This window comes from Leptonychotes weddellii, chromosome 5, assembly GCF_054177405.1.
Source record: "Leptonychotes weddellii isolate Sample4059 chromosome 5, ASM5417740v2, whole genome shotgun sequence".
Lineage (NCBI taxonomy): Eukaryota > Metazoa > Chordata > Mammalia > Carnivora > Phocidae > Leptonychotes > Leptonychotes weddellii.
Genome location: NC_138373.1, coordinates 113501103 through 113528434, shown reverse-complemented (window position 1 = coordinate 113528434; position 27332 = coordinate 113501103). Strand labels below are relative to the sequence as shown.

Below are 27332 nucleotides of genomic sequence, written 5' to 3'. Positions count from 1 at the left end.
TACATTTAAAAACTATAATTTGTTCCAGAGCAAGAGGGAGTTTGTAAGAGCAGGACATGAGCACACTGAGGGAGAATCTGGAGAAAGTGGTATTGAAGAATTTTAAAAGTCTTGGCCAAACCTACAGGATCTCAGCTGTTTGACTGAAATTCAGAGACAACATTCCAAGTCTTAGACAGTGAGTCTGACTAGAGAACATGACAGTTCTTGATAGGTTCCTGATAACAAGGACTGAGAAACAGGGACCAAAGGAGAAGACATGAATTAAGGTACCAAAAAAGATCTCTTAGGAATCAGACAGAAAATCAGTTGTCTGAATTGAGACAGTCAGAAAGAGACTAGCCACAAATGTGACCTAAAGCCAAATTATGTGTGGAATTTGAGCTAATTAAATGCATTCATTCCTCATTCATTGATTCATTCTTTCATTTAAGCAAATATCCATTGAGTTCCTAGTAAAAGTCAAGCACTATGCGGGATGCAGAGGTACACTGGTGAAAAAATAGACACCCAGTGGGACTTCTGAAAGATGGCAGAGTAGGAGGATCTTAAGCTCACCTCATCCCATGGATACACCTAGATAACACCCATATCAGTGTAATTAACACAGAAAACAACCAAAAGACAGTCAGAATAGACTTTCCACAGTTAATCATAAAGAGGAGGCCACATTGGAAATGGTAGGAGAGATCCAGCCAGGAACCAAACTCCTGGCCAGACTAACCCCAAATGGGAGGGACACCAGAAGCACAGAGAACGGAGAGGAGCAGACCCCACACCAGGGACCCCAGACACAGGGACCTGCAGTGGGAAGATGAGTCTCTATAATATTTGGCTTTGAAAACCGGTTTTCAGTGAAGTTTTGAAAACTTCACAAGTTTTTATAACCAGTGAGACTTAACTCCAAGTACTTTAAAAATCACAGGGCTTAGCTCTGGGAGAGCCAGAGAGTGAAAGAAAATGAGTCCTCTTCCTTAAAGAGCCAGCATAATAAACCATCCCACCAAGATACAGCATAGAAGCAGCAGTTTGAAAAGTGCCTGGGGTATGTGTGAGGATTTATTTACTAATCTCGGAATGTGTGCTGGAGAGACTTCTCCAAGAACAAAAAAGCTGGCAGGCACCATTTCTCTTTCCTACTCCTCAACTTGGATAACCAGACACTTGTGGGAACCAGTATGAATGCTTGCCACCTAGCTTGCTAAGACCACATGCCCACGCATGTATCCTTCTGCAGATCCACCACATCCAATCCACCCCACTCATGAGGAGTCCCTCCAAAGCAGCTCCTACCATGTCATATCCTGCAAGCAACTCTGGCAGGGACAAGTGCCACTCCAAAGTGACTCCTGCCACAGGGGGAGGGAAAAATAACCACACACACCGGTATACTCGCAGCCCCAGCAGCCAAACCTTATAACTGGCAGTGCAGAGAGTGCCCTGTCAATCAGTGCATCTGAAGCCCCCAGCAGGCATCTGCTCTGACTGCTGGCCCTGCCCACAAACAGAAGCCTCTCAGGGGACAAGGCAGGGAGAGCACCACACAGGTTGGTCCTACTTCAGCCCCAATGGACAGACTGAGGACGGATAACTGGTTTGTCTGTAGGCCCTACCCACCAATGCAAGTCTCTCAAGGAGATAAGACAGGGAGAGCACTCTGCAGTCCGGCGCAACCACCGCCCTGGAAAATGGGCTGAGGGCAGACATCTGGTCTGACTGCTGCAACCGCCCAACTACAAGCCCATGGCAGCACCAAACTGGCCCCTTAACATCACAGGGACCAAATCCTACCCACAAAAGGCAAAGAGGGCCACTGCACACAACTGGACTGAGGGCAAACACACCTCAACCACAATAGTAGGGCACATACAATTCACATAGGCAACACCCCTGAAATGAATAAGGGGCATTGTGCTGCAGGGCATTACAGAACTCTTCTTCAAAAGGCCACTGCTTTCAAGATCAAGTAATGTAGCTGACTTTTCTAATACACAGAAACAAACAGAGAGTTAGACAAAGCGAGGAGACAAAGGAATATGTCCCAAAAGAAAGAACAAGATAAAACCACAGCAAAAGAGCTAAATATGAAATGGAAATAAGTAATATAACTGACAAATGATTCGAAGTAATGGTCATAAAGATACTTACTGGACTTGAGAAAAGAGTGGAGGATCTCAGTGAGACCTTCAACAAAGAGATAGAAAATACAAAAAAGAACCAATCAGAGATGAAGAACTCAATAACTAAAATTTAAAATACACTAGAGGAAGTCAATAGCAGATTACAGGAGGCAGAAGAATAGATCAGAGACCTGGAAGACAGGGTAATGGTAAGCAACCAAGCTGAACTGCAAAAAGAAAGAAGAAAAAAAGTGAAGATGACCCAAACAAATGGAAAGGTACTCCATGTTCATGGATTGGAAGAACCAATATTGAGGTGCCTGGCTGGCTTAGTCAATAAAGCATGCAACTCTTGAACCCCACACTCGGTATAGAGGTGACATAAAAAAAAAAGAAGAAGAAGAAGAACCAATATTGTTAAAATGTCTGCACTACCCAAAGTAATCTAGAGATTTAATGCATTCCCTATCAAAATATCAGCAGCATTTTTCACAAACTAAAACAAATAATCCTAACATTTGTATGGAACCACAAAAGACCCTGAATAGCCAAAAGCAATCTTGTCAAAGAAGAACAAAGCTGGGGGTTTCACAATCCCAGATTTCAAGATATACCATAAAGCCACAGTAATCAAAACAGTATGGTACTGGCACAAAAACAAGATACATAGATCAATGGGATAGAATAGAGAGCCCAGAAATAAATTTACTTTTATGGTCAATTAATCTTCATCAAAGAAGGCAAAAACACATAATGGAAAGACCTCTTCAACAAATGGTCCTGGGAAAACTGGACAGCTACGTGCAAAAGAATGAAACTGGATCACTTTTTATACACCATATACAAAAATAAACTCAAAATGGATGAAAGAACTAAATATGAGACAGGAAACCATAAAATGCCTAGAATAAAACATAGGCAGTATTTTCTTTGACATCGGCCATAGAGACAGTTTTCTAGATATGTCTCCTCCGACAAAGGAAACAAAAGCAAAATTAAACTATTGGAACTACACCAAAATAAAAAGTTTCTGCACAGCAAAGGAAACCATCACAAAACAAAAAGGCAATTTACTGAATAGGAGATGTTTGCAAATGATAGATCTGATAAGGAGCTAATATCCAAAATATATATAAAGAATTTACACAATTCAACACAAAAGCAAAAAACCAAATAATCCAATTAAAATTGGGCAGTGGACCTGAATAGACATTTTCCCAAAGAAGACATACAGATCGTTAACAGACACAAGAAAAGATACTCAACATCACTAATCATCAGTGAAATGCAAATTAAAACCACAATGAGCTATCACTTTACACCTGTCAGAAGGGCTAAAATCTAAAACACAAGGAATAACAAGTGTTGGTGAGGATGTGGGGGAAAAAGGAACCCTTGTGCCCTGTTGGTGGGAACGCAAACTGGTGCAGCCACTCTAGAAAACAGTATGGACATTCCTCAAAAAATTGAAAATAGAATTACCAAATGATCCAGTAATTCTACTACTGAGTATTTACCCAAAGAAAATGAAAACACTAATTTGAAAAGCTATATGCACCCCTAGGTTTACTGCAGCATTATTTACAATAGCCAAACTATGGAAGCAACCCAAATGTCCATCAACAGATGGAGAAGATACAGCATATATATATATAATGGAAGACTACTCAGCCATAAAAAAGAATGAAATCTTGCCATTTGCAACAACATGGATGGACCTAGAGAGCATAATGTTAAGTGAAATAAGTCAGTCAGAGAAAGATAAATGCCATATGATTTCATTCATATGTGGAATTTAAGAAACAAAAGCAAAAAAGACAAACAAAAACAGTCTCTTAAATATAGAGAACAAACAGGTGGTTGCCAAGGGGAGGTGGGAGAAGGCATGGGTGAAATAGATGAAGGGGATTAAGAGTACAGTTATCTTGATGAGCACTGAGAAATGTACAGAATTATTGAATCACTATATTGTGTACCTGAGACTAATACAATACTTTATGTTAACTATACTTGAATAAAAAATAATTTAAAAAAATAGACACCCATTGTTTCTATCCCATGTAATTTACTTCTGACTCTACCCAGCGGCTCTCCACTCTAGATCCACATTAGAATCACCTAGAAAGATTTTACAATACCAGTGCCTGGGCCCCAACTGCAAGTTAATTGGTCTAGCATGGATCTGGCACCTATATTTTTTTAAAAAGCTCCTCAGGAAACTCATATGTGTGGCTAAGATTGAGGAAAAACTGCTCTAAATGGAATTATACCTGATAACCAGAGCTAGGGTTGGGCTTACAATGAGTGTAAATAACCCCAGGTGTGGGTCACTAGACTACCATGGGTAGAAAATCAGGCAAGCTCTTTAGAGCTTCGTCGCTTAAGAAACTCCACTTTTGAAGTCCAATTATCCTCTTCTCCCCCCATATGTAGATTCCTGGAATACTCTCCTATTTTCTTTTAGCACCTGGCTCAAATTTTCTCTCTAATCCAACTTTTTATGATCCTGTATAACATCCAAAATCACACTGAGACTTCTTCCAGCACCCAGGTTCTTGCTCCTCAATGTCCACAACCTCAAAAACATTCCTTTTCATTCCTCTGTGTGGCTGTGTGGCTGTGTAGCTTGGGCAAACCTTACAGCTAATCACCTATAAAAACTGCTCAAAACTCCTATAGGAGCTTAGAGCTAAGGGACTCTTTTTTTTTTTTTTTTTAAACTTACCATAAAATAGGGGGATAGGAATTTTACTCTTGGCATCCCAACCTGAAATTCTGGATAAATTTTTCACTGAAACTGTTATACATCCTCAAGTACATTAGAGGCTAAACATGTTTGGTAATGCATTCTCCATTCAAAACAACCAAACTGCAAATGAACTTTTAACAACCTATTCATCTCTTTGAGAATGATCTGCATATTATGTTCTGTTCAGTGTCTGATACGACAGTATCACTTGTATGAATATGAATGAAGGACAGAGCCAGGGGACACACACAATTAATTTTAGTCTGTATATGTAATGTCACCAATTAAAAGTCTCCAGCTATAAGCATATATCCTGGACATTTCTATTTAAGCAACAGCTGCTCCTAGCCACTGAAGAGGAATATACTACTGTCACTAATCTTACTCATTTTCTGGAGAAGTCAACCCATTCTTATTTTCAGCTAAATGATGTTTTGGTTGTCAGCCTTAATATTCACTGAAATTATTATGGGACAACCAACTCGACATTGATGAGCACCTACCACCTGTTAGCTTAAGATGACTTGGTTCCTCTGTTTCCAGTTGGTTCTCTTTCTTCTCCTTTAATCACACATCTTCTATTGATGAGTTCCTCTTCTCCCTTCCTCAACATTCTGTACTGGTCAACATGTTCCTATCCATTGTTCACTTGATGGGAAAATCATGTTCCCCCTCCTTTCCATAATGTACTCCAACATTTCATGAAAGCAAACTAAGGAAAACTGGGACACGCTGAAAGCTTACAGATGTATTAACACCTTCTTACAAAAATCTTTGGCCAGAGGCAGAGATGGAGCAGGGTGTGAGGGGTTAATACGTGTAATTATTTTTTTTTAACCTTTTGTTTTCTCTGGTTACAAATTCAATAGATGTTCTTATAAATTAAAGTAGGATTTTACAGGAATATATAAGAAAGATAATAAAATCACCTGTAATCTTACCACTCTGAAGCAACTACCATTACCATTTTGGTGCATCTACTTTTGGACTTTCTCTATGTAAAGGCAGTGTGGTAACCTGCCTCCGTTATTGGACTTTTAGGCTGTATCTTTCTCTCTCTTTCTCGCTCTCTCTCTTTTGCTACTACAAATAATGCTTCATGAGTATTCTTTCACATTAATCTCTGAATATTTTTTTATAACATTCCCTAAAGTGGAATTATTGGATTAAGCAATTATCAAATTATTTTTCAGGATGATTTCAGGATGACTGCATCAATTTATACTCCCACTGGTAATATTTGAGAGTAAACATCTCCCCCATACTCTTAAAGCTCTATTTTTTAGTAAACATTTTTGTAGTTCATATAACTTGTATTGATATGATTAATAATGAAGTCGAACTTTTGCAAATGCTTACTGGCCTTTAATAATTCTTCTATTCTCCTCATCCTTCTTTATTAGGGTGTTCCTCTGAACAGAAGAAAGTAGAAACAGTAGTGTACTGAGAACCTTGATTCCAGTGGGAAGATCCAACTGGTGAAAGAGTAAAGATTCCAATGTAAAGAGGAGAACAGTGTTGAAGGAGTTATGTTTTATTTGATTTTTTTTAAAAGATTTTATTTATTTATTTGAGAGACAGAGAGCATGAGAGGGAGGAGGGTCAGAGGGAGAAGCAGACTCCCTGCCAAGCAGGGAGCCCGATGCAGGACTCGATCCCGCGACTCCAGGATCATGACCTGAGCCGAAGGCAGTCGCTTAACCAACTGAGCCACCCAGGCGCCCTGATTTTTTTTTTTAATGGGATGATTTGAGCTCATCTCCAGGTTGAGGGGAAGAAATAAACAGTATCAAAGACCTTCAGAATTCAGAAATTAGAGTAAATAAGTAATGGAATAACATTCTATAGGAGCAGAATTGATGGGATTACTAGAAGAGCGAGCCTATCTTCCTTCAATCATGTAAGAAAGAAGGTAAGTGTGGGTAAAGATGCTTGTAGTTATAGGAGGGAAAAAATGGAAAAACTCAAGCTTCATAGCCTCAGATTTCTCTATGAAATAGGTGGCAAGATTGTTGCTGAGACAGAAAAGGGTGGTAGAAAGGGGTTTGAGAAAAGTGCTAAAGACTTAGAAGGACTGCAGAATAGTGGCAAGAGGTGATCTGAAATTAAAGAGCATAAATCTCTAGGGGCAACTATCCCATAATTATATTCTTTCTTTAGGGGGGCCATGCCACCCAGGTAAAAAAGCTACAACTAAAAACAGATGATTGGGGATTTTCCAGGGAATTCAACATAAGGAAAACAGATCCAGAATCCAGAGGGTACTGGCTAAAATGACAAAATGATTACCATAGAGTCCAGGATGGATGGGGGAAAGGTAGAACAATGAGAGGCATACTAGACTGGGAAGAAAAGGAAGGGGCTAGGACATGGATGGAGGTTGGAGAAACCGGTTGTGGGCTGGACTGTCCACACAGTCTCTAAAATCACCCATGAGGATGGCAAGAATTAGAGTGGAAGACTAAAATCATCAGTAAATGAAGGGCATTACCAGGAACTAACAGATCACAGCAGTGATGAAAGTGGCTGAATACGACAGCAAACCTCAAAAGAGCAGGTCTTACCTGAGCAAGGAAAGCTAAGACTTGGGAAAAGGAAATGAAGAGTTATCACTGACACTGTCTCTAGATATGAGGAAAAAGTGCCATTGCAGGACAGATCTTGGGACAGAGACAAATCTCAAAGCCAGGAAATGAAGGAAATATTTTATGAAGAGATTGGAGGATAAAAAAGAACGTATTTACAATGGGATGAGAAGGAGCACAGTAAAAATGGCTAGAAATGGTAAGAAAGAATCATGAATAATAAGTTATAGAGGAATATAGGGGTAAGAAAGAGGAGCATCATAGGGTGGCTAAGCACAGTTAGAGGGTGAGATTTCTGCAAAGCACATTTTGCTGAAAACAACATAATACCTATCAATTTTCCCATAACAAGAAAAACATTCAAATAGACATGGTCTCAGACGGGTCATTAACATCACTATTTACTAGGAGGAAAAAAATCAACCCTTAAGAACACATGAATTAATACCCAGTGTAGATGAATAGAAGGCTGTATGATTGGTGCCAGGGCTCTCTGATTTTTCTGTTCACAATATTCAAACAAAAATGCTTTTCTTTTCTTTTATAAAAAGTACCTGTATAAAAGATTGCTCAATTCAGCTGAATTATGCAGGTGGATTTAGATACGTTAATCATTAATTTCTCAAAATTAATCTTTTTCAAAAGCCATTTTGTGATAACACGGAAACATGGGGCCACATCATAACATGGTGCAATGTGAGCAATACAAAAGGAACCTGGTGAAATAGGCAAGTGGAAGCTAAACTGTAGCTCATGCTTCCCTCATTTCTAGGCCTTTGTGTTTCCTTTGACCCAGAAAAGTCATTCAGCTGCAGTGTGGAGGGCTGGGGGCAGGTGTCTGTGTGTGTGGCGGGGGGGGGAGGTTTGCTAACTCATCATCTCAAGGACAGCACCATTTTCTTATGGACACAAAGACACTGCATAAAATAGCAGAGGCCCTTCCTAAATATACAAATAATCCAGGAGAATGTAGTCGATGACTTAAGGAATTTTTTTGAAAATAATAACCCATTAACTTGTTAAATTATGTTTTCTGAATTAATCTGACAAGAGTAAATGTTATTATTTTCCCAAAGATATAAAAAATCATATTATTGGTGTACTTCCTTAGTCTGAGTCAGTAAAATTAATAATTCTGTTTACAACTCAGTCACATTCAAAAATATTTCCATCATATTTTTATAATATTGGGTGTGAAGAAAAATTTTCCCAACATAATCCCAAAGTAAATATCATAAAAAGACTGCCATACGATCCTAATAAAATTTTTTAAATTTCTGTGAGAAAAAAAATTTAAACATCAAGCAATCAGGTGGGAAAAATATTTAACACATTATTATTTTTTATCAGCAGCATCATCACTGATGTGTACCAAGCACTTTGCTAAGTGCCTTAATCACATACTATTTTACTTAGTCCTCACATTTGATCCTACCTCATACTGAGGTAGGTATTATAAATGTTCTTATTTTAAAAATGAAGGGTCAGAGAGATTACATGGCAGGTGAGAATTCTACCACTGAACCATCCATGCTCAGAGAGATTACATGGCTGCCCAAAACACACAGTGCTTAAGAGATAAAGCCAGAATCCAAATGACAGTCTGTCTAAAGTAAGCTCTGTTCTTACTCGTAGCCTTAAAAAATCATAATAATAGGGGCGCCTGGCTGACTCAGTTGGAAGAGCACGCAACTCTTGATCTTGGGGTTGTGAGTTTGAGCCCCACATTGGGTGTAGAGATTACTTAAAAATAAAATCTTTAAAAATAATAATAATAAGTAAATAAATAAATAAGCAATTAACAAAAGAATTATACTCAGTAACACAGAAGAAAAATGTTCAATATCTCTAGTCATTAAAAATGCAAATTAAAACTATGAGAAACTACTTTTCACCCATCAGATTGATAAAGAAAATAAGAGAATAGGAATACTCAGAGTAGGTCACTGTGTCCAGAGGAAAAAAATACTGTATACAGCTGAAGAGAGTATAAATTGGCACAATTTTTCTGGAAGGTTATTTCACAATAAAACTCTTTCAAAGTCTTAAAAATGTGCAGACTCTTTACTCTTTATTTTAATTTATTTTATTTATATTTATTCACATTGCCAAATTTTTCCTTTATTTCCCTTTGTTCACTGCCTTTCATTTTCAAACTATATTCTTTGTTTCATCTAACTAATGAACACTGAATGCTTTTAAAATGAGATACTGATGTTGTACTGTAATCCTGCCATCCATTAGCTCTACAATAGCCTTACATAAATAAACCCAAAAGGTGAAATAATGAGATAAGACTGAGAAATATCAGAAAATACAGTCTATATTAAAGGTACATATATCTGCGTAACAGACAACTCTATTCTTTTACTTATAACAAAACTGATATGAAAGATCTTTGCCACATTAATCTTTGTGAACTAGAAAAACAAAATGAAACCCTCTCATACCTTGGATTGATCTAACATGTTAATTTAGCTAAGTATCTGAACATGAATAATGACATTTAAAAGGTGGTGACACTTATACTCTGACTTGATCAAAGATAGTAATATTTTTAAAATTTACCTTTCATATATTGAATTTTAAAATACTCTTAAAGCAGAACTCAAGAATTGTAAGACATTACATGAACAATTTAAGCTATAACATTTAAAAAACACCCATATTTTAGTACATTTAACCAAGTATTGTATTAACCAAGCTCCTCCTCAATACTGGATATCTGTTGCATAGAAAGGATGTTTATTAAGTATTTGTTGAAGTGCATATTTTTAACTGAATGATACCTAAAAATTCATTTTTTCCCTCCAAGAGGAAATTCTTAGAAAATGAACTATAAACTAAAATCATACTTGTAAAAAAGTTTAGCATTTAAAAAAGAAACAAAAAGTCCACCCTTCGTGGAAGCACACCCAAAGATCTTAGAACCATGTAAGTTCTATTTGCCAATTCCCATGCCTGAAAAATAAATGTGCAATGGTGTGTCTTCTGCCTTGAGTCCTTTTTGATATTAGAAGTGTGAATAAATATATATAAAGTAACTCTAATAGTTTGCTGTCTAGAGCCATTATTGAAAGAATACCTAAAGAAGTACCTCAGCAAAATGAAAAATAGATCTAAGAAAGGTCAGGATGCAAGAAACATTGATGAGTAAATAAATATGTAAAATTAAATAATTTTGATAATAGTTCACGATGTAGCTTTAACAAAATAGATTCTTGAGAAATGATTTTTAAGAAAGTAGAGGCATAATGAGAAAACCCCAAATTCCAGATTGGAGTCAGCCTATGGGCATAGGGAATCAGACACAAATTAAAAGTGCTAAAGTTCTTGGGGCGCCTGGGTGGCTCAGTCATTAAGCGTCTGCCTTCGGCTCAGGTCATAATTCCGGGGTCCTGGGATGGAGCCCTGCATCGGGCTCCCTGCTCAGCGGGAAGCCTGCTTCTCCCTCTCCCACTCCCCCTGCTTGTGTTCCCTCTCTCACTGTGTCTCTCTGTCAAATAAATAAATAAAATCTTTAAAAAAAAGAAAAGTGCTAAAGTTCTTATATTGGGAGAAGCAGAAAGAAGTTATACATTTTAATTAATTCCCAACATGAACAGAAAAATACAAGGTCAAACATGTTCCTTAAAATTAAATTGTAGAGATAATAGAAATAGTATATTAATTGTAACTAGAAGCTTTTATTTTTTTAATGGTAAAAATTTAATCAATCCAACCAAAAGAAAAAAATGAAAGAAAAGGAGAGCAAGGACAAGCATAATTCAGAGAAAACAAGATGGCAGGAACAATACTAAAGTTGTTAGTTTTCATAATAACTGTAAGTAAGCAAATGTACGCAGTAAAAGATTAATTCTTTTGGCATAAACAGTAAACATTTATTCAGTCATCACTTGTGACCTAGCTGTGCTTAGTGCTGGGGATAAATACAGTAGAGGATAAACAGGGCTGTCTCTAAAAAGTTCATAGTATAAAAGGTTAAAGTTATTTTATTCCATTTTATGGTGTTTCAAAATTGGGAATAATTAAAATAAGGCAACATATTCCTTTTTCTATGTGGAACTGTAAATTCATATACATGGCTTTCTAGAAAATTGTGCTCTAAGATATCTGACTAAGAATTAGCTTCAGGTTTCTGTCAGAAATCAATGCAAGTCTTCATAAAAATGGTATGCCAGTGATGGTGGAAATTAAGAAGCAATGAAACTGTGTGTGTGTGGAGGGGGCCTGTGAGTCCCTTAAGTAGACAGACACCAATCAGAAAAATTTATCCAATTTTTAAAAGGGCTTAATACCACTTGATATCATTTGCAACGTATTTTTGCTTTGGTCTTATCCATCCTGCTACGTCTCCCACCAAACAAAACTCGTATCACTATGCTTTCAAAGACAGATTGTGTTTGTTTAAGATGAATGGTATCTTTAGACAAAACAGACTTTCTTCCATTCGCCATTTCATGTAGTATTTACACATAACCTCAGTGAAGGAGAAAAATGAGGGATTAAAAAGACTTCCTCTAGGTAAATATGACAGAGACTGAATATACATCATTATCTCTGGATAAAAAAAGGCAGAACAACTAGATTCAGCGGGCAAAACTCCAACATTAATAGTTTTACTTGTCACCACTTATACACATTGAAAACATTTTTAGTTAAATTTACCAAAATGACCTATTTCCAAATGAGGAAGATCTGCCTAGTTGTAAAGATAAATTTTAAAAATTACATACTGACTGAACTGCTACCCTGTCTAATTGAAAACAATAATCTTAGCTCCTTTATGCTGAACCTAATAAATATTAACACTTCAATGAATGTATTTAAGAATAGCACACAGGCTATATTTCAGTTAAAATTTGTTTTTAATTTATGCTGTTTTGGTTAAAAAGCAGGCACAATTTGATAAGGTAAAACACAACTTCAAGTAGCTTATAAATGATATATTTTTCCTGTAATATTTTACTAGTTATAAATTTTAGAGTAGAAACTTAAGATACCAGTCATTAAAAACAGAATGTGAAAATATTTTAATCTTCTTCAGTCATTAATCATGTCATTTTTACCAGATTGCCCTGCTAAGTTATTTGAAACAGATTAAAACATTTTCTAAATCATAGCTTTCCTGTTTCTGATCATCCTATGTAAAATCAACCTATTGACTCTCAGTGAGAAATGCAGATAACAGAGAAACGTTTGTCTTTCTGTTACATAGACCCTGACTTGTGTGGTGATATATCATATCTATCAAAATTCATATGAATTGGGAAAAAGCCTTTTTGAAAAATCATGCCAAAAGAGAAAGATTATTAAATCTAGCAGTAAGAAGAAGAAAGTAGAGAAGTAAGTTCCTATCAATCATCTTATAAAAGACATGGTGTCTTTTAGATTTCTAATGGACACATTTGAATTATTTTGAATGAATATAAAAGATTACTTTCTTATGGACTGGTTACAAGATAGAAATGAAAATTAACCTAATTATTTTTTAAACTGGGGAATTTCTAAAACGCAGTTTAAAAAATAATTGCTAAAACATGATACACTTCAGATTTCTACAAAACAAATTAGAGTATTTTGAAAAACCATAAAAGATCTTTTCTTAAAAACTGGTCACAAAATAGAGATTAGAATTCACCATACATAAGAATATAATTGCCTTTAAACGTTTCCCTCAAATCTAAAGAGTCATGTTTATTAAACAATAAAGTTGGTTAAAATTGAGCTGCATCTCTTCACATTTAAAACAATCCTAATAACAATGCATCTTTGTTCATTTGTATAATGTTCTATTTTAGGAAAAAATATTAATTTATCATTACTTTATTGTCACCCATACTACCAAGAAGTTCACAAATACTAAAATACTGTGAACCTTAACTAGCTGTTGAATCAACAATTAAATCAACTGCATAATTAAACGGACACTGAGCTCTGTGATTATTTTCCCCCAGGTATGTGTAAGCACATAAGCACAAAATAATCAAAAGCTTCCCCTGGCCTTGTGAACTTACAAAATAAAGCAGCAGAGAGGCAACTGTCTTTCATGCTAATCCCCGATCATATGTGAATACCCTAACAATAGTTTATTTCTATGCTGAGAGTTATTTCTGTTTGATACTAAGTCATTCTAAAACAGTTTACAAGTAGCTTACTCAAGGCAAAACTTTCCTTAGTGCACAATCAACAAACATTTGTGGAATTGAACATGGTTACAGTAAACTTCCAAACTAATGAAATTGTATTCACTTTGACATTAAAATTTCGCTGTTCATTCATAAAATTTTATATGATTTTAACAAAACATCATAATGTTTTGTTTGTATCTGTCTGATACGACTACATCTGCCAGTTTATAAAATTATTAGGTTACCAAAAAAGCATACTAGTTCTACACAAAAAACTTTTGGAAAAAAATTGTATTTTATCATAAATGAATTTAACATGATTTTAAATCTAGACTTTGGGGGGAAAGTTTTTATTTTTTATATATGAACATATATACTGGGAACTATAGGCAATTTTAAGTTCTAGTTATGCAGTATTCTTCAACAATCCTGAAATAAAAATGTAAAATCATATAGCTACAAAAATAAATATATTTGTATATTGCTTAGAATTTTAAAAAACCAAAAAATTTCCTAATAAGTAAATTGGCAAAAGCCACATATGTAGGCAATATTTTGGAATACTGGTAATTAAAAAGCAGGTCATGATAAAAACCATAAGTTGCTTTTTTTTTAAGTATAACTTAAAAAGCAAATACATAAAAAATTAATATAAAGGAAACCACAAAATACAATAAATTTGAATAAATTCCTACTAGGATAAGTCTAAGGTACTACATTTGAATGAGTTTCAATGCCATTTTCATTCATACAGTGAAAGTATGGTTTATTGACTATAATATGTAACACCACAAGGGAAAAACTGAATTAATTTTAATACAGCATAGAAATAAATATAAATATAAAATGTCAGAAAAATATCCCAAACTCTATTTTTGATTGGCTGGGGAGCCTGAGGCTTACCATTTTTGATAGGAAAACTACTATATTACTTCAATTTTCGCATTACTGTTTTGTGTTGCTCTGCTCTGCCATAAAATATTTTCATTGTTATCGAATTTTCTTGTCCTTTACATCTCTCGCCTTCTACATAATGGCCTTCAATCCACAATGTAAATGATTTGGATGTAAGGTAATTTATAGACACGCTTTATGAAGAAAAAAAACAATTTGGTAAATATTCTATATTATTTTGGAAATGGCAAAATACATTTCTTCTTAAAACTCAACATCATTCCACTTTTCATTCACTCCTCACTTATTCAATGAACATTACCACATGCTATTATGTGAAAATATAATGTTGACTAAATATGTCTTTGATATGTATCAATTAAATATGTCTTTAATTTCAACAAAAACAAAAAAAGTACAACTAGAAGATTACTAATTTCACAACTTGAATATCATGTAAGGCATCTGTTTCTTAATTAAGTTAACTAAGAAATTAATTAAGAAACAGTACTTGAATCTCCAAAACATATATATTGAAAAGTACTAAAAGACCTGTGGTCGTCAGGCAAAATTTTAATTTTCTTCATCTTTGATTCCTATTCAGGGAATTGATGAAAAATCAAAAGAACCTCTTATAAAATGTTCTTTCCTATAGCATAGTTCTATAATACAAAAGATAGAACCAAAAAATTACTGAGACATAAATGAACTAAAATGTCATTGGCATTTTAAACTATTTTTAATAGAACATTTTGATTTAATAAGCAAATAATTGATAGTTTGCTTACTGCATTTGTACTTGTTCCCTAAATAAAGTATTTTCATACTGAAACAGAATGTTAAAAATCTTAAGCCTGCAACCATGTCATGTGTTTAAAACAAAATTTTCTACCTTTGGTAGTTAAATGTATCTTATTTCTGCCCAGGAAGGAGCAAGGTATGTCAATTAACATGAATGGACAAATAATCCATGTACTGTCCCCCAAGAAGGTAACGATCACCACCAGTTCATTCCACTTGATGGATATCTACCAATATAAGGTAAGCACTTTCACTTCCTATAGAAACTACAGAGAACTGTATTAATTGAATTATATTAATTTTCAACTGTATTAAAAATAAGGTGCTGTCCAAAACAAAATGAGTAAAAATTCCCTAGAGACTATTAATTCTTCATCAATCATTTCTTTACAACAAATCCCACATGAATATCTTTTTCAGCAGGTGATTTAACGCTGTGGGGATAATCTGCATTTAGAAATCAAAACTCTACATCACCTCCAAAACTCATTTCTCAACAGACTACTGAATCTACTTATCGGGGGAGAAAATCTCTCCAACCATGTGTGACTGTCTGGACAAGTATGTCATGTACATGAATAAAAATTGTCATGTGACTAAAAATTCATAAATATTTTTTGATCATATAAACTCATATTCTAGGGGTTTTATTGCATGGTTAAGACCATGGGCTCTGGAATTAGGCTACTTAGGATCAAATCCCAGTTCTGTCACTTACTAGCTATGTAACTTTGGGCAAAATAGCCAACCTCTCTGTGCCTTAGTCTACTCATTTATAAAATGGGAATAATGATGTATGATTCATACAAATTAAATGAGTTAGTAAGACCATTGATATGTTGTTATATGTCATTTACTAATGAGTTAGTAAATATAAAGCACTTGGTACAGTGCCTGTCACAGAGTAGGCATAAAATCAACGTTAGCAATTATTACCAATCCTATTATCTACAGTTAGGTCCAAATTCTTTTTTTTTTTTAAAGATTTTTATTCATTTATTTGACAGAGAGAGACACAGCGAGAGAGGGAACACAAGCAGGGGGAGAGGGAGAGGGAGAAGCAGGCTTCCCACCGAGCAGGGAGCTTGATGCAGGGCTCGATCCCAGGACCCTGGGATCATGACCTGAGTCGAAGGCAGACACTTAACGACTGAGCCACCCAGGCGCCCCAGGTCCAAATTCTTTAACCTGTGCTTTCCCAACTATACCATTACTTCCCAACAAAGGTCGTGCAGTTCTGGCAACTTGGTTTACTTACTGTTCCTGAAATACTTTTTTACCTTTGCTTCGGTGCCTGACTTTAACTGGCTCTTTATTTTAAATGATCTCCTTTCAACCTTTGAAGATCTAAATCCTACCTCCAACAAGGAACCTCCCTAATCAATCACTGCAGCCTAAAATAATTCTCCTTCTAAATCCCAGTAGGACTCCATTACTAGAAGCTGCACATACAGATATCGTCGGGTGTATGTGTGTGTGTGTGTGCATGTATCTCAGCTCTACAATTATCTTACCAGATCCATGGGAGAGGAACTGTGTCATACTCATATAGCCTCCACCACGTCTAAAACAGAGTAAGTGTTCTACATGTACATGCAATTTCACCGACTGATCATGTGGAGTCAAAATTAAAATGTCTACATACTGGCTCAGTGCATTAACAACAGTAATCTGGGCCTGGGAATTTCAGAAACAGAGACAGCTCAGTAAGCCCAACTGCATGAATGGTAACCTGATTTGGACCAAAATATGCATCCCAACTTACTACTACCCAGCAATAACTCCTGGTACTTACAAATAACATGATTAAATCTCATAAACATTATATAGAGTAAAAGATACCACACAGAAGAGAATACATACGGTATGATTTTATTTTAAATGAAATTCAAGAACAGACTAATCTAATCAATGGTGATTAAAGTCAGAATAACAGTTGCCTCTGAGAAGTGGGGATTGACTGAAGGAAAATATGAGGGAACATTCTAAGTAATGGAAATGTTCTATATCTAGATCTATATATTGAACTTCTTCTATATCTTAATTTTAGTATGCTGAAGTGGTATGTTAAACCATTAAAATTTTAATATGTGCTTCAGTAGCTAAGAAATAATTAAACTGTAAATTTTAAGTTCTCAAGTTTCTGCACATGGTCTCCTGCTCCAAGAACTTAGAAACAGAGTCTTAGGTAAATGGACTTGTCGTATGTTTTCCAAGCCCAATGGCAAAGCTGTCTTTCCTAAGGATGGCTGGGTGGATGAATGGATGAAGGTAAAGCCAAGGTATGTTAAGTTATATAAAGTCTCACTGACCAGGCCCATCCCTATTTTGAGATAGATAATTCGTGTTAACTTAAATTCATAAAGCTAAATATTCAATTTGTCTATTTCCCTTTTCTCTTATTTTGTACTTAACAGAGCAACTTTCTGGTTATGATCTGACTCCCCATGTAGGGCTGCCTTTAGGGTGCTAATATGTCATAGTAAGGGAATTTCAGTCCCCATTTGAATGATTTATTTTGGCTAATTGATAGAGTTCTTATTGTGATTTTGAGTCACACAGCTTGACCATTTAAAAGAAAGAAGACACTGATCACACAGATGTAAGTGTATTCTGAGCCATGTGAAAATTATATTTCTCATCATAAACAAATACACTGGCATTCTAGCTTAATCCATTAGTCTTGTGGGCTTATCAATTTGAGTCCATCCCTGAAAGATACTAAAACATCTAAGTTCCTGAGGTTGGAAGTTTAAGATCAGATACTAGAACACAGAAAATTCACTGAGGCAATTAATGCTATCTTTTGAGGCCTCTTGGGAAACTGCCAGCAACATATCAATGGCCTACTAAAAGCCACATTGAAGTCGTATATAAATCTGTACTATACTTTATATTTTCAAGACATGTTTATAATCATATTAGTATTTTTAATTTGAGAAAAAATAAATTTTATAATTTATATTGTATAATAGTTGCTAAATATAGGAATTATAGAAAAATTAAAAGCTAATAATAGAAATATTAAAACAAAAGTCACTCATTAAAAGAACTATCTCATGATCTAATAAAAGGGACACAGTCCCTGTAAGTTGGAGATCTGAAGTCCAATCCCCGATTGGCCATTCACTGGTTATGTGGCCTTAAATAAGTCACTTAACCTTTCTGTATCTCAGCTCCTTCCCTGGTAAAAAATATTCCTGTGTATCTTGCTGAGATTTGTGGCTCTCAAACTTGGTAAGATTTATTAAAGTACTATTTAATTGGTAAAGCATTAGACAAATATTTTCATCTTAATATATCCATTAATATTATATCCAAAGTTAGGTTACTAAATAATGTGATTATAAAGAAGGAACTGGATCCACTTTAGATATATAGTATTCCTTCTTTTTTAAAAAGATTTTATTTATTTATTTGACAGAGAGAGACACAGCGAGAGAGGGAACACAAGCAGGTGGAGTGGCAGAGGGAGAAGCAGGCTCCCCACCGAGCAGGGAGCCCAATGCAGGGCTCAATCCCAGGACCCCGGGATCATGACCTGAGCTGAAGGCAGGCACTTAATGACTGAGCCACCCAGGCGCCCAAATATATAATATTTCTAACTCTATAAATACTTCTACCAAATAATTGGGATAAGTACATAATGTTCTAATGTAGTAAATTTCATTATTGACTCTATTCTTCTCCCCTTCCTATCTCTACACCCTTTACCATGTGACTCAGCAGTTCTTCCCACTAGAGGGAAGAGAGAATACTTACACCTGGATGATCAGTGAGTAGGAAGGACAGAGTTCTTTCTCCTTCCTTAGCTTTCAGCTTGGGCATGTGACTTGCTTGGCCAATGGGATGCTAGCAGACCTGATGCAAACATAGGCTTGAAACATGCTTGCACAGTGAGGTTTGCTCTATTCTCTGTTATCATCAGTGACAAGACTGTGGAGCCAATTTGGACCGAACCTGTGACCAACCTAGGCCAGCCAACTCCCAACCAATCCATAGACATGTGAGCACAAATACATTATTATTGTTTTAAGTCACTGCTTTTATTTATTTTTTTTTTTAAAAGATTTTATTTATTTATTTGACAGAGAGATAGAAGAGCACAAGCAGAGGGAATGGCAGAGGGAGAAGGAGAAGCAGGCTCTGCACTGAGCAGGGAGCCCGATGCGGGACTCGATCCCAGGACCCCGGGATCATGACCTGAGCCGAAAGCAGACGCTTAACCATCTGAGCCACCCAGGCGCCCAAGTCACTGCTTTTTAAGGTGCCCTGTTACGAGGTGTTATTTTGCCAGTTGATAACTGGTAGGCTCAGTGATTATACGGAACACAGTATATAATATTTCTATGATCCTTCATTTAAAGGATCATCTTTGGGTTAGATATTATAATCCCTAACCATAAATCTTATCATTTATCCACCAATAATCCATAAGTACCAACTATTTGCCAGGAGGTATTCTAGGCACCAGGCTAATCAGGGTATGTGACTCTAGCCACCATAATAAACCATGGCAAAATCTCAGTGGCTTATTACAATAAAAGTTTATTTCCCTCTACATAAAGGCCAGTGAAGATGCTCTGGACTGAAGGGCTCTCCTGAGTGGATCTCTACCAAGTAGGACTCAGGGAGCCAGACTCCTTCCATACTGTGATGCCATCACGTTCAACATGTACCTCTGACATAATTTCAGAAGAGAGAGGTGGAGTATATTGGAAACTTAATCCCCTTGACCCAGAAATGGCACATACTCCACGGGGAGAATTAGTCATATGACCCCACACACGTGGAGAGAGATGGGAAATTGTCATCTCTGGCTGAGTAGCCACTCCAGCAACAACTCTACATTATGAAACGGCAAAGTAAATCTTTGGTAGTTAGTTAAGTGTTTCTATCACAATTGGAAGAACAGAACAGACAAAGATTCCCAACCTCATGGAATTTTTGTTTATTGACTAATTATTTCATACCAGATACCAAGGTTATAAAGATGAGTAAGACATGGTTCCTGCCTTCAAAAAACTCACAGATTTGGAGAGAAAGAAAAGATTCACACAAATAATTATAGCAGATCATAAATGCTATAATAAATCCATTTAAAGATCCAGTGTTTGCACAGAGAAAGGAATGATTAACTGCTGGGGAGGTGTCAAGGATGGCTAGATTTAATTGAAGGGGCAATGCTTGAGCTGAACCTTAAAAGATAATGTCTCAGAGCCTCTTTCCTAACAAAGCTATGGGATGGCGTTGAGGACAAAAAGGAAGGGGAAAGCACCGGTGTTTACAGGTGGTAAAACAACTTCTTTGCTTCATGTACAAATTTGGGATAATGTAAGTTTCCTTGGGATGTGTAAGTTTAGAGGAGCCTTCGTTTCCTTGGGCGCTGCTTTGGGATAATGTCCTCTATGGGAGGACAAGAGCAATGCATGACCCAAGCAAGATGGCTGGTGCCGGAAAACATAGAGGACCAGAAGCTGACAACACAGGGGTAGTGATATCTAAAGAGGTAGAATTCCCTCCTCTCAAAGTCCTTGTCAGATAAAATAAAAAGTAAATAAATAATGATATAAATCATGACTCAGACTGATCTAATAACTATGTACCAAACCCTTTACATTTCAGAGAATATAGTTTTTTAATCACCCACAGAAGAGTTACAAAAATTAAACATATCTTAGGCCAAAAATTACACCTTTAATAAGTATTGGATAATAGACGTACTACTAAAAAATAGTAAGGCTACAGTCTTTGACCACCAAGCAATGAAACTGAAAATTACAAACAAAAATAGAAAGTGGAACATATGGAAATGTAAAACATTTTCCCAAGTAATCATTGTGTCCAAAAGAAAGCCCAAACTGCAACTATTTAAAATACAACGTAAAAAAAGCTAAAAAGCACTGGGTGTTATACGCGACTAATGAATCATTGAACACTACAACAAAAACTTATGATGTACTAAGCGCTGGCTAACTGAACATAATAAAAAAATTAAAAAATTAAAAAATTAAAAAAGCTAAAGATTTTGAAGGAAATTCATAGCCTTAAATGCTCTAATTCTAAATAAGAAGAAAAGAAAAACAAAATTCAAGTATGTAACATAATGGTATACATGAAATCCAAGAAAACCAATAGAAAATTATTAGAAATAAGGAGTCTTCATCTAGATCCATCTGATCCCAAACCTCTGCACTTCGCTGCTATGCCTTGCTGCTTCCTGGTGTTTAGTTTATAAAAGGAGATGAAAGGCTCTGTCCCCTCTACTTGCTTCTACACAATTCAGTAAGATTGTTATAAAGAAGGCTGCCTGATTTTCAGGCCGAACTTGATTAGGATCCAGTAAAAGAATAAATTAAAAATTAAAAGTGAAGAAGAGAACAATATTTGCTAACATTTGTCATTGTTCTCCTGTAAGTTAATCTCTTTTAATGATAATCAAATGTGAAATGTCACTCCTTATTAGAAGCTAGAGAAAGACTACACACTAACCAGTAGCATTATTAGGCTGGTCTCTTAAAAGTCAAAGTGGAAACCAAAGTGATATGGTTCGAATAAAGTAAAGAAAGGTAAATTTGTCAAAACCCAAAATATATTAGCTTATGTTTAAATGTCGCGAGTTCTTCAATTCACCATCTGGATCTAAATTTAACCTTATTAGCCCTTCTCAGCCAAATATGCAAAAAAATCCATGTGAATTTGTATAATGGCCCAACTAGCTATAAGATTTTAGGAGAGAATGAATTATATCCACCCTGTTCACAGCTATAACCTCAGCGTCTAGGTATGGCATATAGTATGCCTGATAAACATAGGTTGAATGAATGAACAGATGAATAGACAACATTTTTCTTATTTCTACTAATGAATGATGCTCAGAGACAGATTTCCATACTCATCTAGAGATTTATATTCTATTTCCTTGCTCTTTGTTGTTACGAGCCCTTCAAAAAGAAGAAATTAAAAATGACAAAATTGATTTGAAGCAGCTGAAAAATATTGCCAACATAATCTCCACATTGGTAAGATCTGAAAATGTTTCCTTTCTTAACATTTCTTGAGAAAACCTTACTATGTTAGGCAGACTGTCTCATTTGTTCAAGCTTTCAAAACTCTAGTTCTACTATATTCAAATTCCTCATTTCCCTTCAACTTAGTGACCACCGTTAACAGTCCACTGTATTTTTCATTGCCCTTATGTTTTTGCCTCAAGCTTTAACTGATTATATTCTTTGATTTCCTTACCCCGGTGTAGAGGCCTTTTTATACAGATCTTAAAAGCGACTCTAGCTGCTTTTTGTTCCTCGGGTTTTTTGTTGGTTTTTTGTTTTTTTTTTTCCTTCAGGATAATTATATTCTGTTGTGCCTTTTATTATCGTGTCTTTTAGGATCTCCTAACCTTGTACACTCTTGGGCTTTATTTAATAGTGAGCTCCCTCCTCTACTCTCCACACTAAACCATGCTCATTAGGTTTCTTAATCCTCCATAATTTGCTTTCATGAAATCTTATACCTTTGAGTTGCTGTGTTCTATGAGCCCATTTCCTTAGGATAGCTATTCCAAGCAGCCCAGAATCAACAAGCACTAAACATAAGCTTATTCACTTTCTCAGCCAACATGACTCTACAGAAGAAAAAAAAAAAATCTTTGTTTTGAATGTTTATGGACCATGAAACTATACCATTTTAACCTGACATTTCTTTTTCTCATCCAAACATTGCCTGAGAAGGTTAAGACCACAGAATTGGACTCCAGGCAGTCCTTAACATATAGTTATTAACTTATAGGCTTCAGGTTCTTCTTGGTCAAAAAACTATTCTATGTTAATAGAACAGAAATAACACTATCCTGATGCCATGTAGTGACTGGTAAATTCCAACTACAGCTTTGCCTTATACCCAGTATTCAGGAGAAGAGGAAAACATCTTTTTTCAGTTATTCTGCAAGAGCTCTGCTCTTCCAAATGGGTTGTTTTTAAGACTGTGCACGTTCTTGAAATCTGACTGCACAGTCAACTCTGCTCTTCTCAGCGGTTCATCTTCTGCTTTCTCTTCCGTTCTACTCATCACTAGCACCTTTGCCAATGGACATGTACAGAAGGGCAAAGAGAGCAACATTTTGTTTTTGATTTAACTTCTTTGGGTTAAATTTAAAAACGAAAAAGAACGTAGTAGTGAATTGAAAGAGTTAATGACGTTTCCAGAGGTGCCTATAACTTATTCAAGCAAAGTTTACACTTCAACCCTGTGCATGTTAACTTGGGATCCTCCCCATCCAGATGATAGAAAGCAAAGACAGTAATTTCTTTATTTAATTGGTTCGCATCCACACACTGACCTCCAGGGCTCTGTTTACATAGCCTATCATGCAATACGCTCCACAGTTCCCTGCCTCTTTCAAGAGCATGTTTCTCCTGAGATTTGATATATGGCTTTCATGTTTAATCACTACATTAAACTCAATGCTCTGCTTCTTCCAGCATCAACTAACTTCCCTTCTTGGGAGGTGGGGAGAAGAGCAGAGCTTCTTGCTACTTCTGAACATAAAAGGAAGTCTGTTTTACTCTATTAGTAAAATCACCAACTACACACGATTGCAGGCAAGCAACATTAGTACATCAACTGGGAAAAAGTATTAAAATGGAAACCTTAAAACTCCTTTAGAAAGAAGGTAGGTTGATTGCTCTCAATCAGCAAAGCCAAAAACTTGAGGTGATTGAGTTACAAATTAACAGAAACAGAGTTTAATCAGCATATACCTCAGGACACAGAGGACACAGCTAGATGGCAGCTAAAGTGTTAATCAAATTGATCTTGAGGACAGAACATTCCTGGGGTTCTTGGATCAGAATTAATTCAGTGCCACTACCTTCTGGTTGAAGGTTTTCTTAACCTTCACCACAGATAAAACTTTCAATGTCTCTTTAACTGAATGGGGACATGGTAATGCCACGATCCTTTCCATAAGAATTTGTATGTGACTCAAATTTCTGAGACAAATGAAAACCTCAAAAAAAACTGTTGATCTCTTTCACTAAGTCAAGGCAGTTATAATCTTCAGGCTCTAAAAATGACATGAAATGTATGTATTTTACTTTAAAATATTTCAAGCAAAAAAAGAAAAGTGGAACGAATATGGCAAACTATTAACAATTGTAAAATCTAGATGATGGATATGTGGGTGTTCATTATACTACACTCTATTTTTATATATAGTTGAACTATTTCATTATAAAATTTTTTGAAACTTAAAACACAAGCTGTTTGTGGATTTGCTTTTGTAGAAAAAAAGTTGATACAATTTTGATAAAAAAAAAATAAATCACTCTCTAGGTTGATTGTTTGCGTATGTATTCAACGACTGACATTTTTCACCATGTGCTAACAATGAAAAATTTCCTTCCTTCCTCGTGAATCTCACTCCACAGTAAGAAATCCATTTACACAAATTGCAAATGTGCAGTAAGCTCTGCATAAGCTGGGTTCCTTACTTGGGAGGGAAGATATATATATATATATATATGTAAAATTTTATTTTGAAATCCTTTCCTTTATGGCTAGTCATTAACCAAACTATTTATTTTTTAAGTGTTTTTTTTCTTAATAAGATTGGCACCTTCCTTCATTTAAAAATCTTACTTTGTCAGGAACACTGTTACAGCTGTATACAACATTAAGCAGAGCTAGTTTACTTTTTGTATTTGATGAACAATAGAAAATCTGAATCTATTAAAGTCATACATTTAATTGTTCCAATATGCCATCTTATTTCTAACCAAAATTTGCATGATAGAGCATGCCAAAGAACACAGTTCTAGCTTCCTTTGTCATGATTCCCTCATCCGATACTAAGCTAAAAGAGCTTATAAGAAAACATAATTACCTGTTTCTTAATTTGAAACCATCTGAATTCTTTCCACAACATATTTAATTTCAAAATTAAAAGAATAAATAAACTTTTAATCAGTATTCCCCGTAAGATTTTTCAGAGTACAGAACTTTGTAGTTTTCAAAGATATGCAGATGTTGTCCATCATAAACATTTTTTTTTTTTAAATTAGGACTTGGAAAAAATAAGAATCAGGAGCAAAATCTTTGGTCACCAGAGTGAAAGATGTGTGCCTGTACAGATGTTATAACTATCACTACAAGAATTTAGCAGCACGCTTCAATTTGGATTTGAAAATTCAACATAAATTTTCTGACTTTGACAATAGCTGCCTAATATTTCAATTTTGTACACTATTTCCAGGTTTTACCTTCAAAATGAACCTGGTGGACTTTTTCATTTTTAAGAGCTACGTTCCAGATCCTTTACCCTAAAACCAGTTTCTGACCTGATGTTTAGGGAATTAAATCAGATCATAACAAAGTAGGCTCTTAATAAATATTTGGTGACTTACTGGCAATGATATAAAAAGACACCCAACTTTTATGTAAAAATTCATATTCCATCAATTTTCTCCATTTATTTTTTATTCTACTTAAAGATTTTAATATTTAAAAAATGACAAAGACTTTTCACCTTATTTTGAGTCACCTCCTATGAATCAATAAAAAGTCAAATCATCGATATAATACCACCATGCCTTTAGTCTCCATTTAGTCAATATTGTAAACCAGAAATGTGTATCTTATGCTTTCACTGTCAGATGTGATTCAGAAACCCAAGAGCACACAGAATGGACAGATTTCTAGAATTATGATTATCAAATTAGGTGAAACTGTTAACTCAAATGTACAGACTTCATATTTAAAGAGTCTCACCAAGTTGGAGACATTCATAAAGGTATACAATGAAAGAAAGATGAAGCTTTTAAAGAAGAAAAGCACATTAGCTCCTTAACATCACGACAAAAAAGAAGATATATAGATATATATATAGTCCTTAGTTCCTTTGTGAACATAATAAACAAAAACTTTTTTTAAGTTAAAACATACTTGAACTCAAACCAGAGTAAGAATGTTACTTTTAAATTCAATAAATTATATGTTTCTTTGTTAAATTATTTTCTCCTGGAATTGAAAATCAATGTTTATTTACCTATTAACAGTTCACTAAAGGGCATAATTCCTTTGTATGAATATGAGACAATTTTTTGTGCTTTAATTATAAACACCATTAGACACTCTGAAGCACATAAATCTCAGCAAATGACATAAGGACACAGTCTAACCTAAGGATTATATGGCTACATTCATGCTTAATGAAAAGAAGACATCTAATGAGGTTGATATGCCACTGTTTCTGAAAATGTAAATTCTGTCTTGATAGATACAAAATAATGGCTTAAGGTGACCTTAGTTTTCCATTACACCCCCAAATAAACAAATTTTTAAAAAACTAACGAATCATAGACAAATTTATACTTCTATTGGCTAAAACTCTTTATAGTTTTTTGGATTAGTGCTCCCTTCAGCAGCACATAAACTATAGTTTGCAGGATTAAATGTATTTATTACCGACATTTGATGACAAGTCACTTGCACATAATCTTCAAATTATTCAGGATGCTTTATCTACTTAGAGAATAATATTCTATTTTGAGCAATAAGTATGTACAACCCTTACTTCTGCATTTAAAACGAAACTCTGCAGATATAGGGCATTTAACGCTTATTACAGAACTCTCAAGAATCCCAAAGTGAACATCTCAAGTTATGATTCCAAGCAGCCAATAGCCCTGCTTTGAGGTGGGGTTCATGTTTTGAAAAGAGGCTGCCTAGTCTGTTTAAAATCAAAAAGGTTCTTGATCTGATGAGTTATTCCTCAGAGAATAATGTAAATAAAATATACTCAGAATAACATTACTAATGTAAACATACCTGAACCAGAGTCAAACTTGCTTTCTGACCTGAAAAGAGAAAGAAATTTTTTACAATATAAAAATTGCTTATTAAAGAGCAACTATTACTCTGTGGGAGGGGATACAATGGTTATAGATTTCAGTACATTGGTCAACAAGGAAAATCATTTTTTTAAATGTAAACACAAATCTATTTTAACTATTTTAGATGTATGCATTATCCTAGGTCCCCGAAACATGCATAT

At 35.3% G+C, this 27332-nt stretch overlaps 1 protein-coding gene across 2 annotated transcripts in view; it reads right to left on the bottom strand.

Moving 5' to 3' along the window:
- The window catches only part of MSRB3 (methionine sulfoxide reductase B3), a 166154-nt gene that overhangs the window by 57806 nt on the left and 81016 nt on the right, over positions 1–27332 (bottom strand). The window contains exons 5-6 of one of the 2 annotated variants that reach the window (XM_081822004.1): positions 27107–27135; positions 2149–2184 (exon numbers count right to left, since the gene is read on the bottom strand). In XM_081822004.1, coding sequence (XP_081678130.1) covers positions 2149–2184; positions 27107–27135 — 65 coding nt within the window. The remainder of the gene's footprint in view (positions 1–2148; positions 2185–27106; positions 27136–27332) is intronic. The other variant, XM_081822005.1, reaches the window with a different exon arrangement.